Here is a 16,806-nt window from a genome sequence, read left to right on the forward strand (position 1 = left end):
ACTGTTTGAATGATGTCTGTGAGTATAACTTATAACTCATATGGCAGGCAAAAACCTGAGAAAAAATCCAACCAGGAAGTAGGAAATCTGAGGTTGGTCGATTTTCAACTCAGCCCCTATTGAAGATACAGTGGGATATTGGTCATCTTGCACTTCCTAAGGCTTCCAATAGATGTCAACCGTCTTTAGAAACTTGTTTGAGACTTCTACTGTAAAGGGGGGCTGAATGAGAGGGGAATGAGTCAGAGGTCTGCCAGCAGTCACGAGCTGGTCACGCGCATTCACATGAGAGGTAGCTCCCGTTCCATTTGCTTTTCTGAAGACAAAGGAATTCTCCGGTTGGAATATTATTGAAGTTGTATGTTAAAAACATCCTAAAGATTGATTCTATACATCGTTTGACATGATTCTATGGAGTGTAACAGAACTTTTTGACTTTTCGTCTGCAACTAGTGAACGCGCTTCGTGATTTGTTTACCAAACGCGCTAACAAAAGTAGCTATTTGGACATTATCGAACAAATCAAACATTTATTGTGGAACTGGGATTCCTGGGAGTGCATTCTGATGAAGATCATCAAAGGTAAGTGAATATTTATAATGTTATTTCTGACTTCTGTTGACTGCACAATATGGAGGATATATTTTTGGCTTGATGGTTCTCTGAGCACATACTCAGATTATTGCATGGTTTGCTTTTTCCATAAAGCATTTTTTAAATCTGACACAGCGGTGGCATTAAGGAGAAGTTTATCTATATTTCCATGTATAACACTTGTATTTTCATCAACATTTATAATGAGTATTTCTGTAAATTGATGTGGCTCTCTGCAAAATCACCGGATGTTTTTGGAACTACTGAACATAACGCGCCAATGTATACTGAGATTTTTAAAAATATAAATATGAACTTTATCAAACAAAACATACATATATTGTGTAACATGAAGTCCTATGAGTGTCAGCTGATGAAGATCATCAAAGGTTAGTGATTAATTCTATCTCTATTTCTGATTTTTGTGACTACACTCTTTGGCTGGAAAAATGGCTTTTCTGTGATATGGCTCTGACCTAACATAACCGTTTGTGGAGCTTTCGCTGTAAAGCCTATTTGAAATCGGATACTTTGGTGGGATTAACAACAAGATTACCTTTAAAATGGTATAAGATAATGGTATGTTTGAGGAATTTCAATTATGAGATTTCTGTTGTTTTCAATTTGGCGCCCTGCACTTTCACTGGCTGTTGTCATATCGATCCCGTTAACGGGATCTCAGCCCTAAGAAGTTTTAAGTCACTAACCCGTCCCTTCTCAACCTCCCTGGTTGTCATGACGATGACCCTTGTCCTCTCCTGCCACACCATCTGCCAGAAATCGTTGACAGTTGTTGCAAGGCAGCCCTGACAGGCGATGTACACCTTCTGGTCACTGGGCTCCTGCAGCTTATTCTACAAAGAGATGGAGAAAGTTAGTAAAATATGTAAAATATTGTCTACATGGAGACAAAGCCCATTGCAATTATAGTCTCTGATCATATTAATTAAAACATATTCATGTTTAGACTTGTTATGGATTCATAACAGTGGTTTATCATTTGATGTTGAGGCTACAAGGTGACATAACATGTACTTACTGTCACATAGTTGCCATTGATGTAATCTGAGCCAATGATATCGGGGTCTCCAGATGACAGAATGACCCTGGTCTCATCAACTGGGAGGAGAATAGGATGAGTGTGGAGATGGAAGGATGAGAGAGAGAGATGAGGGGATGTATCAGACAGAGAAAATATAAATGGAAGAGAAAATGTAAAGAAGATGGGTAAAAGATAAGAGGCTATATCACTGCACTTTAGAAGTAGATGCTCTTACAGGGAAGGATGTTCTTATATCGGTTTTTGCTTTTGTTTTCTGGTCTCATCCCTTCTTCTCTGCTCTTCTTCACCTTTGTCTCCTGCTTTTGAAGGGCCTGAAAAGAACAAGAAAGAGAGAGAAGGATAGTCATTGTAAGCTCAATACAATTAAAAAAACATCAACAAGCATTCAATTACTTAAGGAACAGTATAGAGGGGCCTTTAAACGGGTCACTTCTTGAAAATAAAAATAACCTCTAACAGCCATGACACAAAAAAATACCATAATATCTATGGTCTAAAAACACTCAATTAAAAAACATCTGACATGGGCTAGTTGATCTGGACATTTCTGACCAGTTATAAATAGCTCTCTAATGTCTGCAATGACTGACACGACAAGAGGAACTGATGATGCGCTACCCAATTTTGAAATTACACCTTGTGCATTCTAGTATTACAACTTTCAAGAGTAAGTTTAAAACTGGACTGAGTTCACTTTATATACATGTTTTTTTTTTAATGCCGACCCCACAGTTTGGGAACCACTGGACTAGAGGAAAGAGTTTTTCCCCATGGAGCTCTTGAATGTACAGGGAATAAAATCAGTAGAGCTCCCTCTGGTGGAGTACTAGAGGATGTCTCTAATGTGGCTGAAATAATGCATACAGGTATCTGGGGACAGGCGATACAGTTTAGCAGATAAGCCCCATCTTGATCTGGGTGACTTCAGTTGTTTTTACCTTGAGCCATTTCAGGCCATCAAAGTGAGAGTGATGAGCACAGGATGGGAGTTTTTAGAGTAATCAGTAATCCTGACTACAGGATGGGAGTTTGAGAGTAATCAGTAATCCTGACTACAGGATGGGAGTTTGAGAGTAATCAGTAATCCTGACTACAGAATGGGAGTTTGAGAGTAATCCTGACTACAGGATGGGAGTTTGACAGGATTGTGTCGAGACACAGATCTGGGGAAGGGTACGAAAACATTTCTGCAGTATTGAACGTCCCCAAGAACACAGTGCCCTCCATAAAAGAAGAAGTTTGGAACCACCAAGACTCTTCCTAGAAATGGCCGCCCAGCAAAACTGAGCAATCAGGGGTGAAGAGCCTTGGTCAGGGTGGTGACCAAGAACCAGATAGTCACTCTGACAGAGTTCCAGAGTTCCTCTGTGGAGATGGGAGAACCTTCCAGAAGGACAACCATCTCTGCAGCACTCCACCAATCAGGCCTTTATGGTAGAGTGGGCAGACAGAAGCCACTCCTCAGTAAAAGCCACATGATAGCCCGCTTGGAGTTTGCCAAAAGGCACTTAAAGACTCTCAGACTATGAATCTGATGAAACCAAGATTGAACTCTTAGGCCTGAATGCCAAGCGTCACGTCTGAAGGAAACCTGGCACCATCCCTACGGTGAAGCATGGTGGTGGCAGCATCATGCTGTGGAGATGTTTTTCAGGGGCAGGGACTGGGAGACTAGTCAGGATCGAGGGAAAGATGAACGGAGCAAAGTACAGAGAGATTCTTGATGAAAACCTGCTCCAGAGCACTCAGGACCTCAGACTGGGGTGAAGGTTCACCTTCCAACAGGACAACGACCCTAAGCACACAGCAAAGACAACGCAGGAGTGGCTTCAGGACAAGTCTCTGAATGTCCTTGAGTAGCCCAGCCAGAGCCCAGACTTGAACCTAATCGAACATCTCTGGTGAGACTTGAAAATAGCTGTGCAGCGACGCTCCCCATCCAACCTGACAGAGCTTGAGAGGATCTGCAGAGAAGAATGGGAGAAACTCCCCAAATACAGGTGTGCCAAGCTTGTAGCATCATACACAAGAAGACTCGAGGCTGTAATCGCTGCCAAAGGTGCTTCAACAAAGTACTGAGTAAAGGGTCTGAATACTTACGTAAATGTGATATTTACGATTTTTTTTTTTTATAAATTTGCAAAAAAAAAACTGTTTTTGCTTTGTCATTATGGGGTTTGTTTTGTAGATTGATGAAGTAAATAAAAATAATTTAATCAATTTTAGAATAAGGCTGTAACGTGACAAAATGTGGAAAAAGTCAAGGGGTCTGAATACTTTCCAAATGCACTGTATAGCTTGTGTTCATCTCCATGTACACATTAGGGGATAGACGTACTTCTTATAGCAATCCAGCTATACCATAGCGCCTTAGAACCTGTTCTGACCCATGACACCTGGTGGGAGCTGCTGCTAGTGCTAATCCAATCCCCTGGTTATGAGGGGAGTTTCAGTGAAGTTCCTCATCAGCCCCTCTCATCCTGCCTTTTAGCCTGTGTCAGCTCAGGTGAACTCTAATTGGTCTGAAGGATTGGGGTTACACATACATCCAGTGTTTACTATTTCACTGGGCTAAAACAAAAGCCTGCATGTGTACTCCAGGACCAGAGTAACCTAACCCCTGGCCTAACCTCACAGTCTTGAGGGAAGGGATTGACTGTAAAAATCCCAAACATAGATTCACTCAACCCAGGTGTGTCAACTCAAAATCTTTGCAGGAATACCTTCAGGAGAATGAGTTCATGTTGAAAGACATGCAAATCCCCATTCCCAGTATTTGTGGAATACTGACATACTATATTACTATGAATACATTCATGAATGCACTATAAATATGGCATGTTTATTATGTGATCATGGATGTGTTATGTATTCTTTATAAACATACAGATAATGTACATTCGTTACCCATATTTTTCTTTACCATTTGAAAAGTTATTTTTAATGTGCTGTTAAAGCAGTTTGGAATTAGTGTTAGACAATTTCTAATCTCTCATGGCCAGACTATGTAGCATCTGAAGCAATTGCGCAAGGTTTTAGTTGTGGGTTTCTGAGATTAGACAATTTGGCCAATTTGGCCTCAAATAGCAGTACCACCAGTACCACATGGTGGTGGTAAAAAAGTGGTCTATGGTTCTTGCAGTCTACTTCCTATGGCTGTAGTTGTGAGACCCTTAACCATTTGATTCTAGTTTTTCCTTGCAACACTCTCACTTTGACTTGTCCAACGGAACATGTTTCATAATGTTTCACCATGTTGCACAAGAGTAAAGGCACATTACATACACCGTTTATATGGCCAACCAAATGGTCAAACACAGACACACTAACATTCTGACAACACCGGGCACGCGCGTGCACCATCACCACGCATGTTGATTTTGTCACCGGAAGCGATCAGGACACTCAGGTTGAATTATCAAAACAAACTCTGAAACAACTATATTAATTTGGTGACAGGTCGAAAAGCATTAAACATTCATGGCAATTTAGCTAGCTAGCTTGCTGTTGCTAGCTAATTTGTCCGGGTACATAAACATTTGGTTGTTATTTTACCTGAAATGCACAAGGTCCTCTACTCCGACAATTAATCCACAGATAAAATGGTAAACTGAGTTAGTTTCTAGTAATCTCTCCTCCTTCAGGGTTCTTCTTCTTCTTTGGACTTTAAATGGCGGTTAGCAACCAACTTGAAGGTGCATTACCACCACCAATGGACTGGAGTGTGGACCTCAGTTAATCTTTCTGTCACGGGCGTCCTCCTCTTCATCTGAAGAGGAGAGGCGAGATGGATCGGAGGACCAAAATGCGGCGTGGTATGTGTTCAGTGTTTTCTTTAATAAAATTCATGATGAACACATATCACGCCGCATTTTGGTCCTCCAATCCTTCTCGCCTCTCCTCTTCAGATGAAGAGGAGGACGACCGTGACAGAATCACCCACCAACCAAGGACCAAGCGGCGTGGTAAAAGACAGCGACGACAGCAGCAGCAGCAGCAGCAACAACAGCGGCCAGCATCACAGGACTCCTGGACATTGGAGGAGATACTGAACAGAGAGGGACCCTGGGTACAGGCTGGGGAATATCGCCGCCCCAAAGCAGAGCTGGAGGCAGCGAAAGCTGAGCGGCGGCGATATGAGGAGGCAGCACAGCCCCCAATTTTTTTTTTTTGGGGGGGGGGGGCAGACGAGGTGTGGTACTAAGCCAGGTAGCAGACCTGAGCTCACTCCTCGTGCTTATTATAAGCAGCGCGTTACTGGTCAGGCACCGTGTTATGCGGTTAAGCGCACGGTGTCGCCAGTACGTGCCCATAGCCCGGTGCGCTATAGGGCAGCCCCCCGAGAGTGCCATGCGAGTGTGGGCATCGAGCCAGGGCGTATGGTGCCTGCTCAGCGGGTCTGGTCGCCGGTACGTAGTTTTGGTCCAGGGTATCCTGCGCCAGCTCTGCGTGCTGTGTCTCCGGGGCGCTGGGAGGGTGCAGTGCGTCCTCTGCCTGCGCTCCGCTCGTGCCGGGCAAATGTGGGAATGGAGCCTAAAGGAGAGGTGCGTGTAGTAAGCACTAGATCTCCCGTGCTTACCCACAGCCCGGTTCAACCTGTGCCTGCACTCTGGAGGGTCCGGGCTAGAGTAGTTGTCCAGCCTGGGGAAGTGGTGCCAAGGTTGCGCACCAGAGCTCCAGTGCTCCCCCACAGCCCGGTCCTTCAGGTGCCTCCTCCTAACACCAAGCCTCCTGGAGGTCTCCCCAGCCTGGTGGTTCCTGTGGCAGCCCCACGCACCAGGCTGTCTCTCTGTCTCCTCCCTGCAGGTGGTCCTGTCTGTCTGGCGCTGCTGCCGGAGTCTCCCGCCTGTCCGGCGCTGCTGCCGGAGTCTCCCGCCTGTCCGGCGCTGCTGCCGGAGTCTCCCGCCTGTCCGGCGCTGCTGCCGGAGTCTCCCGTCTGTCCTGCGCTGCTGCCGGAGCCCCTCTGCCCAGAGCTGCCCCTCTGTCCCGAGCAGCTGCCCCACCTCTGTCCCGAGCAGCTGCCCCACCTCTGTCCCGAGCAGCTGCCCCACCTCTGTCCCGAGCAGCTGCCCCACCTCTGTCCCGAGCAGCTGCCCCACCTCTGTCCCGAGCTGCCCCACCTCTGTCCCGAGCTGCCCCTCTGTCCAGTGGGGTCATTGAGAAGGGTGGCCATGGTGAGAAAGCCACGGAGACAGACAATAAGGCGGACTAAGACAATGGTGAAGTGGGGTCCGCGTCCCGCGCCAGAGCCGCCACCGCGGACAGACGCCCACCCAGACCCTCCCCTATAGGTCAAGGTTTTGCGGCCGGAGTCCGCACCTTTGGGGGGGGGGGGGGGGTACTGTCACGTTCTGACCTTTATTTCCTTTGTTTTGTATTTAGTTAGTATGGTCAGGGCGTGAGTTGGGTGGGCAGTCTATGTTTGATTTTCTATGATTTGGGGATTTCTATGTTTCGGCCTAGTATGGTTCTCAATCAGAGGCAGGTGTCATTAGTTGTCTCTGATTGAGAATCATACTTAGGTAGCCTGGGTTGCACTGTTTGTTGGTGGGTGATTGTCTATGTTGATATGGCTTGTTTCAGCGCAGCCCGCATTAGCTTCACGGTTGTTATTTTGTTTACTGTTTTGTATAGGGTTTCAGTGTTCAGTGTTTTCTTTATTAAAATTCATGATGAACACATATCACGCCGCATTTTGGTCCTCCGATCCTTCTCGCCTCTCCTCTTCAGATGAAGAGGAGGACAACCGTGACACTTTCAATCACCTACATGGGTATATGCTCCTAAAAACCAATGAGGAGATGGGAGAGCCGGGACTTGCAGCGCATCAAGCGTCACAAATAGAACCAAGTTCTATTTTAGCGCCTGACTACGCAGACGCTCGTTGACTCGAGCGAGCAGTTTGGATGCAATGATGTATGTGTACATTTATTTTGCAATGCTGGTGTGGTCAGCATGTCAGAAATTAGTCCTCAGCTAACCTATAGTAGAGTATGCATCCTGGTCTCATAGACTAGAGGTAACATAGTACATTTAAATCCGAGACAACAAAATTAGTATGATATTACGTATGGTAACATAAGATAGATGGTTACTTAAGGCAAAACAAAGTAGGTTGGTTGTTCGGGGTAGATGCATGGGTGTATAACGCTAACATCTAGTAACCCAAAGGTTGCTAGTTTGAATCTCATTACGGACAACTTTAGCATTTTAGCTACTTTTCAAATACTTACTACCTTATCGCACGTTAGCTAACCCTTCCCCTAACCTTAACCCTTTAACCTAACTCCTAAACTTCACCCTAACCTTAACCCTAACCCCTAGACTAGCTAAAATTAACCAAGTAGTTAACGTTAGCCACCTTGCTAGAATTCGTTACATTTAATACTTTTTGAAAATTCATAACATGTAGTACGTTTTGCAAATTCGTAGCATATAATAATAATTGTAATTCATAATATTTCATATAAAATGGGTGATGATCATCCACAAATTAATACATACCATAAGAAACTTAGAATCTCATACTAAATGGAGTGTCTTGAATTTACATACATAATAATAGGAAATGCTCTGAGACCAGGTTGAGTATAGAGCGGAAGAGGTTAAGAAGGGTTGTTCAACACATCACATCTTCCTTCCATCAAAAACTTCATCGACTTACATCAAATTCCTCCCAGAATCCTGCTTTGCTCTTCTTGTCTCCCTCGTTCTCTCTCTCGGCCATCTGGTCCAGCAGCCTCACTCTGCTGTCAATGTCTGCTGCATTCACTCTGGTGGAGAAGTAGGGCTGAAGGAGAGAAGGTTGGAGTAGACAGGAAAGAGAAGGAGAGGAGAATAAGTCAAGATTTGTTCGGATATGGCTCTATCTTGTCAGTCAGGTGATCTTTAACCCATTATAAGATACAGTATCTCCGACCTGTGTAAGGTTGTAACTTGACTGCAACACTCACGGTGACTCTTGTAACCTGTATGGGGTTACAACTGTAAGTCCTGTATGTATTTACCTGTTTGAGGTGCACCCAGGTTCCAGACATCTCCTCGATGCCTTTGCGTTTGTAGTGCTCCATCAGGTCAGCCAGGGTGTCAAACATCTCTGTGCCTCCCACCGTGTACCGGTCATTCTATTTATATAAATATATGACGACATGGGTCCCATTATGCCTGGCGAAAACCAAACACTGCATTCCACAGTAAGAACCCTATACCAACGGTCAAGCATGGTGGTGGCAGTGTGATGGTTTGGGGATACTTTGCTGACTCAGGACCTGGACGACTTGCCTTATTAGTAGAAGGAACCATGAATTCTGCTCTGTATCAGAGAATTATACTGGAGAATGTCAGGCCATCCGTCTGTGAGCTGAAGCACAGCTGGGTCATGCAGCAAGACAATGATCCAATACAAACAATCAAGGCATGAAAATGGCTAAAAAGCAACAAATTTGAAGTTTTGGAATGGCCTAGTCAAAGTACAGACCTAATCTCTGGGATGTTGTGGCAGACCTTGAAACGAGCAGTACATCCTTGAAAACCCACAAATGTTGTTGAGTTAAAGTAGTTCTGCATGCAAGAGTGGGCCAAAATTCCTCCACAGCGATGTGAGAGACTGATCAACAACTACAGGTAGCATTTGGTTGCTGTCATTGCAGCTAAAGGTGGCACAACCAGTTATTGAGTGACTATGTCAATTAAATAAATACAATAAGTATCAATTTGTTTTCTAATTTGTAAACTTAGGTTTCTTTTATCTAATATTAGGTTTTGAGGGCCTCCCGGGTGGCGCAGTGGTTAAGGGTGCTGTACTGCAGCGCCAGCTGTGCCACCAGAGACTCTGGGTTCGCGCTCAGGCTCTGTCGTAACCGGCCGCGACCGGGAGGTCCGTGGGGCGACGCAAAATTGGCCCAGCTTTGTCCGGGTTAGGGAGGGTTTGGTAGGGATGTCCTTGTCTCATTGCGCACCAGCGACTCCTGCGGCGGGCCGGGCGCATTGCACACTAACCAAGGTTGCCAGGTGCACGGTGTTTCCTCCGACACATTGGTGCGGCTGGCTTCCGGGTTGGATGGCGCTGTGTTAAGAAGCAGTGCGGCTTGGTTGGGTTGTGTATCGGAGGACGCATGACTTTCAACCTTCGTCTCTCCCGAGCCCGTAAGGGAGTAGCGATGAGACAAGATAGTAGCTACTAAACAATTGGATACCACGAAATTGGGGAGAAAAAAGGGGTAAAATAAAAAATAATAATAATTAAAGAAAATAATAAAATTAGGTTTTGGTTGAAAATCACACCTGTCACCATCGTCTCACAAACCTGCGCCTCATGACACTTCCATCACCTCCTTGATTATCTTCCCTATATCTGTCACTCCCCTTGGTTCTTTCCTCAGGTGTTATTGACTCTGTTTTCATGCCGGTGCGTTTGTGTTTCGTGGTCATAGTTTATTTTATTTATTAAAACACTCACTCCTTGAACTTGCTTCCCGACTCTCAGTACACTCGTTACATTTGTACACTCTTGGCATTCTCTCATCCAGCTTCATGAGGAAGTTACCTGGAGTGCATTTCAATTAACAGGTGTGCTTTGTTAAAAGTTAATTTGTGGAATTTCTTTCGCTCTTAATGTGTTTGAGCCAATGAGTTGTGTTGTGACATGGTAAGGGTGGTATACAGAAGATAGCCCTATTTGGTAAAAGACCAAGTCCATATTATGACAAGAACAGCCCAAATAAACTAAAATAAATGACAGTCCATTACTTTAAGACATGAAGGTCAGTCAAATCAGGAACATTTCAAGAACTTTGAAAGTTTCTTCAAGTGCAGACGCAAAAACCATCAAGCGCTATGTTGAAACTGCCTCCCATGAGGACCGCCACAGGAAATGAAGACCCAGAGTTACCTCTGCTGCAGAGGATAAGTTCATTAGAGTTACCAGCCTCAGAAATTGCAGCCCAAAATAAATGCTTCACAGAGTTCGAGTAACAGACGCATCTCAACATCAACTGCTCAGGCCTTCATGGTTGAATTGCTGCAAAGAAACCACTACTAAAGATAATTGCTTAGGCCAAGAAAAATGAGCAATGGACATTAGTCCAAATTTGAGATGTTTGGTTCCAACCACCTTGTCTTTGTGAGATCTCCGCATGTGTGGTTCCCACCGTGAAGCATGGAGGAGGAGGTGGATGGTGTGGGGGTGCTTTGCTGGTGACACTGTCTGTGATTTATTTAGAATTCAAGGCACACTTAACCAGCATGACTACCACAGCATTCTGCAGCGATACGCCATCCCATCTGGTTTGTGCTTAGTGGGACTATCATTTGTTTTTCAACAGGACAATGACCCAACACACCTCCAGGCTGTGTAAGGGCTATTTAACCAAGAAAGGGAGTGATGGAGTGCTGCATCAGATGACCTGGTCTCCACAATCACCCGACCTTAACCCAATTGAGATGGTTTGGGATGAGTTGGACCGCAGAGTGAAGGAAAAGCAGCCAACAAGTGCTCAGCATCTGTGGGAACTCCTTCAAGAGTGTTGGGAAAGAATTCCAGGTGAATCTGGTTGAGAGAATGCCAAGAGTGCGCAAAGCAGTCATCAAGGCAAAGGGTGGTTACTTTGAAGAATCTAAAATATATTTTGATTTGTTCAACACTTTTTTGGTTACTACTACTACAATATTATTCTACAATGAAAATAGTAAAAATAAAGAAAAACTCTTGAATGAGTTGGTGTGTCCAAACTTTTGACTGTTACTGTATATAAACACACACACACACACACACACACACACACACACACACACACACACACACACACACACACACACACACACACACACACACACACACACACACACACACACACACACACACACACACACACACTCAAACACACATACACACCACACACACGGGACAATATACAATATAGAAACTGTCAATAATACACAGTAATAATGTTCTGTTGGTAACTGTGGTTTTGGGTCTTTGGTTATGTTTAGCACGTGAAAGCAAATTTCCACATAAGAGGGAAATAAATGTTATCTAATATGATCTAATCATGCAGCTGGATGGCCGACTCACCAGACTGAGACTCAGTCATTCATTTATTACAGTCAGTGTACTTCATGGATTTAAAAGGCATGCGCCGGTACTTTGATGACTAGTAAGCATTTTTTAAACCTCCCGCTTTGGGCTGGATGTATCTGTAGTTCACACTGTACATGCATAATCTATGAGCAAAATTGCCGTTTTACCTCAATTGGCTACTAATTTTCTAGTTTGAAAGAGACTGTTTTCTGGAAGCTGTGCTGCACCAATTTCCCTACATTTACAACTCATTTACAACTCATTTACAACTCACATGGGCAAACCCCCTAGCAATTCAAGTTTCAGTCAATGAGCTTCAGCCCCTTGCCATTTGAGTGACAGCTAACAAGACTCACATGCACATTAGAGAGAGAGAGCAATGACATGGTGCACATATCTGCCCATTTGCGACATAGTATGCAATTTTCAGGACCACTTTTGGCTCATGGGCGCTACTTTCAGAACCACTATTTAAAAAGTAAACAAAAGTACCGGAAAATATCTTTAATGTGCTTCCTATTATCTATTAAAATATGCACCTGATGCTAGCTCCTGGTAGGGCCTGTGCCAGGACTCAATGACCTCTGTGATAATCTTCTGACCCTGAATTCTCCAGACTCTAGCCCTACAATGCCTCTCATTCAAATCCGCCTCATGTCTGCACTGAGATGAACCACAGCTAAAAATAACCTAACCATGATGGTGCTGCTGATAATGTTGAATCTACGAAAAGCAGGTTTGGGGATGAATGCAGTTAGTTACAGTCTAGCTCTGCACTCAGAAATAACTATTTCTAGTGGTAGTTACTGTACACGCATGAATATAAAGTATTTAATAACAATTCTCATGTATTTTATTGGAATCGTATATGCATTTTCACACATCACCTAAGGGTCCAAATAAATACGTAACTAACTAATTAAAACATAACCGCTTGGCAGACTTGTTTTTTAAGTAAAACTTTTGTAACCAGGATGTGGTCAGTGATATCTTTCAAACTCAAACTTCCATGTTCATATTGACATCACTTTGCATAACTGTTTCTGTGCTGAGACACAGTGGTGGTGTGTTTGATGTTTGTCAGGTTTTCTCCTAGATGTTGGAAGCAGGAAGGTCACTCGTTGCATAAGAATAAACATTTTGGGGAAACTGAAAATTGGTCTGGTTTCATAACTAGATGTACTCAGATATGAGAAAAACTAGAGCAAAGATTACAATGTGAATTGCAATAGTGAATGTGAGTGAATGTGTGTTAGAGAGAGAAAAACACAAACACTCTCACATGCTCGTACACACTTATGTGCCCACACACAGACACACACACATACACACACACCTGGCACATGATCTTGATGTGTGAGACCCTCCTCCCTCCGCAGGATGCCTTGCTCTTCTCCTCAGTCAGAACAGACAGAACAAAGTCTCCAGGTTTGGACAGAGACTCCCGCACAAGGAAGGTGCCCGGCTCGTCCCGTTCCCATAGCAACTTCTCTGCGTTGGGGCCTGACAGGTGTCCATGATACCACCTGTATGGTGTATGACAGAGAAGGGGTCAATGAAGCTCTAATGGAAACATCACTATGCCCTACAACAGGGCTGGCCAACCCTCCTCCTGGAGAGCTGCTGTGAGTACAGGCTTTTGCTCCAGCCTTGATCTAACACATTGGATTCAGCTAATCATGGTTGTAATAAGCAGCTCATAAAGCAGAAGCCAGTGTGTTAGAACAGGGCTGTATAGTACTATACTGTAAAAGTACGGTTTGCAGCTTGTTCAGTGCTACCGGATAGACAGTGAACGCAAGTGTAAATATAATGTACTGCAACTGTTTTGCGTGGGAATGGAAAGTAGTAGAGGACTTTAATAAATGGTTGAGGACATTTTACGGCCTGTACAGATGCCCTGTATGTGGGTTTATGCAAGGTATTTCTGTCCTGCGAGTATAGTGTATGTGAGTGTGTGTTTGCGTGCATGCGTGTGTGTGTCTGGGAGAGTTTACACTCATTAGTATGGGGATCGTCTCTGAGTGCTGCCTGCTGTTTAAATTTAGGCGCAGTTCTCGATTTCTTCATCTGAACTTCCTGCTTTGCGGTCGGAAAATTCTGATGACAAGATTTCGTGGCTCAAGACAGCATGATATTAATAGCCTGAGCTCCACACAAACTACCCCCCTACCTCACCCCACATCACCACCCCCCTTTCCTCACCCCATATCACCAATCCCTCCCATTCCTCACCCCATATCACCAACCCTCCCTTCCTCACCCCATATCACCCCCCCCATTCCTCACCCCATATCACCAAATCCCCCCATTCCTCACCCCATATCACCAAATCCCCCCCATACCTCACCCCAAAGTGCAGAATTTGAGGGTACGTTCATCCATATCGGGTGAACGTTTAGAAATTGCAGCACTTCTTTGTACATGGTCCCAACCAGTATTTGGTCCCATATTCCTAGCACGCAATGGCTACATCAAGCTTGTGACTCTACTAACTTGTTGGATGCATTTGCAGTTTGTTTTGGTTGTGTTTCAGATGATTTTGTGGAGTCACTTTTATTGTAAATAAGAATATAATATGTTTCTAAACACTTCTGCATGACTGTGGATTCTACCATGATTACGGATAATCATGAATGGATTGTGAATAATGATGAGTGAGAAAGTTACAGAGGCATAAATATCATAGCATGACACCTCTGCATTAAAATGAGACCATAAAGCACACCATCACAGCAGTACCTGTGATATGGGTATCAAGAAAGAGATCAGAAAGACTGAAACAGAGCAAGAGTGAGATGGAAGTTAGGAGAGAGGAAGGTATTGAGGGTCTGGTCACTGTTTTCTAATGTGTCAAAACCTAAAGTTTCCAACCGCAGCAAGAAAGGGAAGTCAAACTGACAGAGAAAAGAGAGCGGGGAAAGGAGGGGCAGTGAGGGTAGAACATGAGGGATTTACACACACGCCACACACACGCCACACACACACAGACACGCCTCAAAGTAAAGGCCATAGAATTACCTTTCCTTCTGAAAGCTTTATGATCCTCAACATTAAGCGTTTAGATTAAGAAAGTATGAAATGACAAAATGGCTGGATGTCTCAGGAGTATTTTATATGATCTGCTTCCGTTTGATAAATAACATTTGAAATTCAGAGGAACAGTGAAAGCAGAGCACAGGCCTCTGAATGGTGAAGTTTGGGGATAGAGATTTCAGGCAAGAATACACAGACTTGACTGACTGACTCTGGTGGAATTAAGGGTTAGGGGTAAGGGTTAGAGTGCACTGACCTCTCGGTGGTGGGGTCAGAGCAGTTGAAGGGGTATTTGAGCTCGATGATGGTGCCGTCTTTGTCCTGCAGGATCCCGTTCTCTGCAGTGTAGTGCTCCACCAGCTCGGACAGCGTGGCAAACTTCTCCCCTCCATACAGGTCGTAGAAGTCCCCTGTGTTTTGGATACGGATGTGGGTCACCAGCTCACCCACCCTGGGGTCAAAGATCAGGGGAGGGGGGACATTTGTGGGCCAGTCAGTGACAGTAGACAATTCTTCCTAAGATAGTTTTAAGTAAATAAAAACAATGTAAAGTAGCGAAAGAGAGATGCAGTGTATCTGTACCTGACAGAGGGCAAGAAAATGAGAGAGGAAAGGATGAGTGAGGAGAGAGGATATACTATAAATCAAATTGAATAAAATCACATTTTCAAATCAAATGTTATTGGTCACATACACATCTAGCAGATGTTATTGCAGGTGTAGTGAAATTCTGTAGGTTAACATACAGTGCCTTCGGCAAGTGTTCACACCTCTTGACGTTTCCCACATTTATTATTGTTAGGTCCTGAAATTCAAATTGATAAAATGTTGATTTTTGGGTCACTGGAATGCACACAATACCCCATAACGTCAAAGTGGAATTATGTTTTTCAAATGTTTGACAAATGAATTACAAATAAATAGCTGAAATGTCTTGAGTCAATAAGTATTAAACTCCTTTGTTATGACAAGCCTTAATAAGTTCAGGAGTAAAATGTGCTTACCAAGTCACATAATAAGTTGCATGGACTCACTCTGTGTGCAACAATAGTGTTTAACATGATTTTTTATAACCCACACATACAATTATCTGTAAGGTCCCTCAGTTGAGCAGTGAGTTTTAAACACAGATTCAACCACAAAGACCAGGGAGGTTTTCCAATGTCTCACAAAGAAGGGCACCTATTGGTAGATGGGTAAAAATAAAAAGCAGACATTGAATATTCCTTTGAGCATGGTGAAGTTATTAATTACACTTTGGATGGTGTATCAATACCAAGAAAGATACAAGCATTCTTCCTAACTCAGTTGCCAGAGAGGAAGGAAACCGCTGATAGAGAAAGGAGGGGAAAGAAATGGAGGATGTCCTAGCTGATGGAGAGAGAGGAGGAGAAAGAGATGGAGGATGTCCTAGCTGATGGGGAGAGAGGAGGAGAAAGAGATGGAGGATGTCCTAGCTGATAGAGAGAAAGGAGGAGAAAGAGATGCAGGATGTCCTAGCTGACAGAGAAAGGAGGAGAAAGAGATGGAGGATGTCCTAGCTGATGGAGGAGAAAGAGATGGAGGATGTCCTAGCTGATGGAGAAGAAAGGAGGAGAAAGAGATGGAGGATGTCCTAGCTGATGGAAAGAGAAAGAGATGGAGGATGTCCTAGCTGATGGAGAGAGAAAGAGATGGAGGATGTCCTAGCTGATGGAGAGAACGGAGGAGAAAGAGATGGAGGATGTCCTAGCTGATGGAGAGAACGGAGGAGAAAGAGATGGAGGATGTCCTAGCTGATGGAGAGAAAGGAGGAGAAAGAGATGGAGGATGTCCTAGCTGATGGGGAGAGAGGAGGAGAAAGAGATGGAGGATGTCCTAGCTGATAGAGAGAAAGGAGGAGAAAGAGATGCAGGATGTCCTAGCTGACAGAGAAAGGAGGAGAAAGAGATGGAGGATGTCCTAGCTGATGGAGGAGAAAGAGATGGAGGATGTCCTAGCTGATGGAGAAGAAAGGAGGAGAAAGAGATGGAGGATGTCCTAGCTGATGGAAAGA

At 44.2% G+C, this 16,806-nt stretch overlaps 1 protein-coding gene across 10 annotated transcripts in view; it reads right to left on the reverse strand.

Moving 5' to 3' along the window:
• LOC110509434 (tyrosine-protein phosphatase non-receptor type 6) overlaps positions 1-16,806 on the reverse strand; it is a 38,889-nt gene that overhangs the window by 15,170 nt on the left and 6,913 nt on the right. For all 10 annotated transcript variants that reach the window (XM_036941330.1, XM_036941336.1, XM_021590389.2 and 7 more), the window contains 7 exons: positions 15,028-15,222; positions 13,072-13,261; positions 8,665-8,781; positions 8,322-8,447; positions 1,872-1,968; positions 1,634-1,713; positions 1,302-1,448 (listed from right to left, as the gene is read on the reverse strand). In XM_036941330.1, coding sequence (XP_036797225.1) covers positions 1,302-1,448; positions 1,634-1,713; positions 1,872-1,968; positions 8,322-8,447; positions 8,665-8,781; positions 13,072-13,261; positions 15,028-15,222 — 952 coding nt within the window. The remainder of the gene's footprint in view (positions 1-1,301; positions 1,449-1,633; positions 1,714-1,871; positions 1,969-8,321; positions 8,448-8,664; positions 8,782-13,071; positions 13,262-15,027; positions 15,223-16,806) is intronic.

The sequence above is a fragment of the Oncorhynchus mykiss genome, chromosome 2 (genome assembly GCF_013265735.2).
Source record: "Oncorhynchus mykiss isolate Arlee chromosome 2, USDA_OmykA_1.1, whole genome shotgun sequence".
Classification (NCBI taxonomy): Eukaryota; Metazoa; Chordata; class Actinopteri; order Salmoniformes; family Salmonidae; genus Oncorhynchus; species Oncorhynchus mykiss.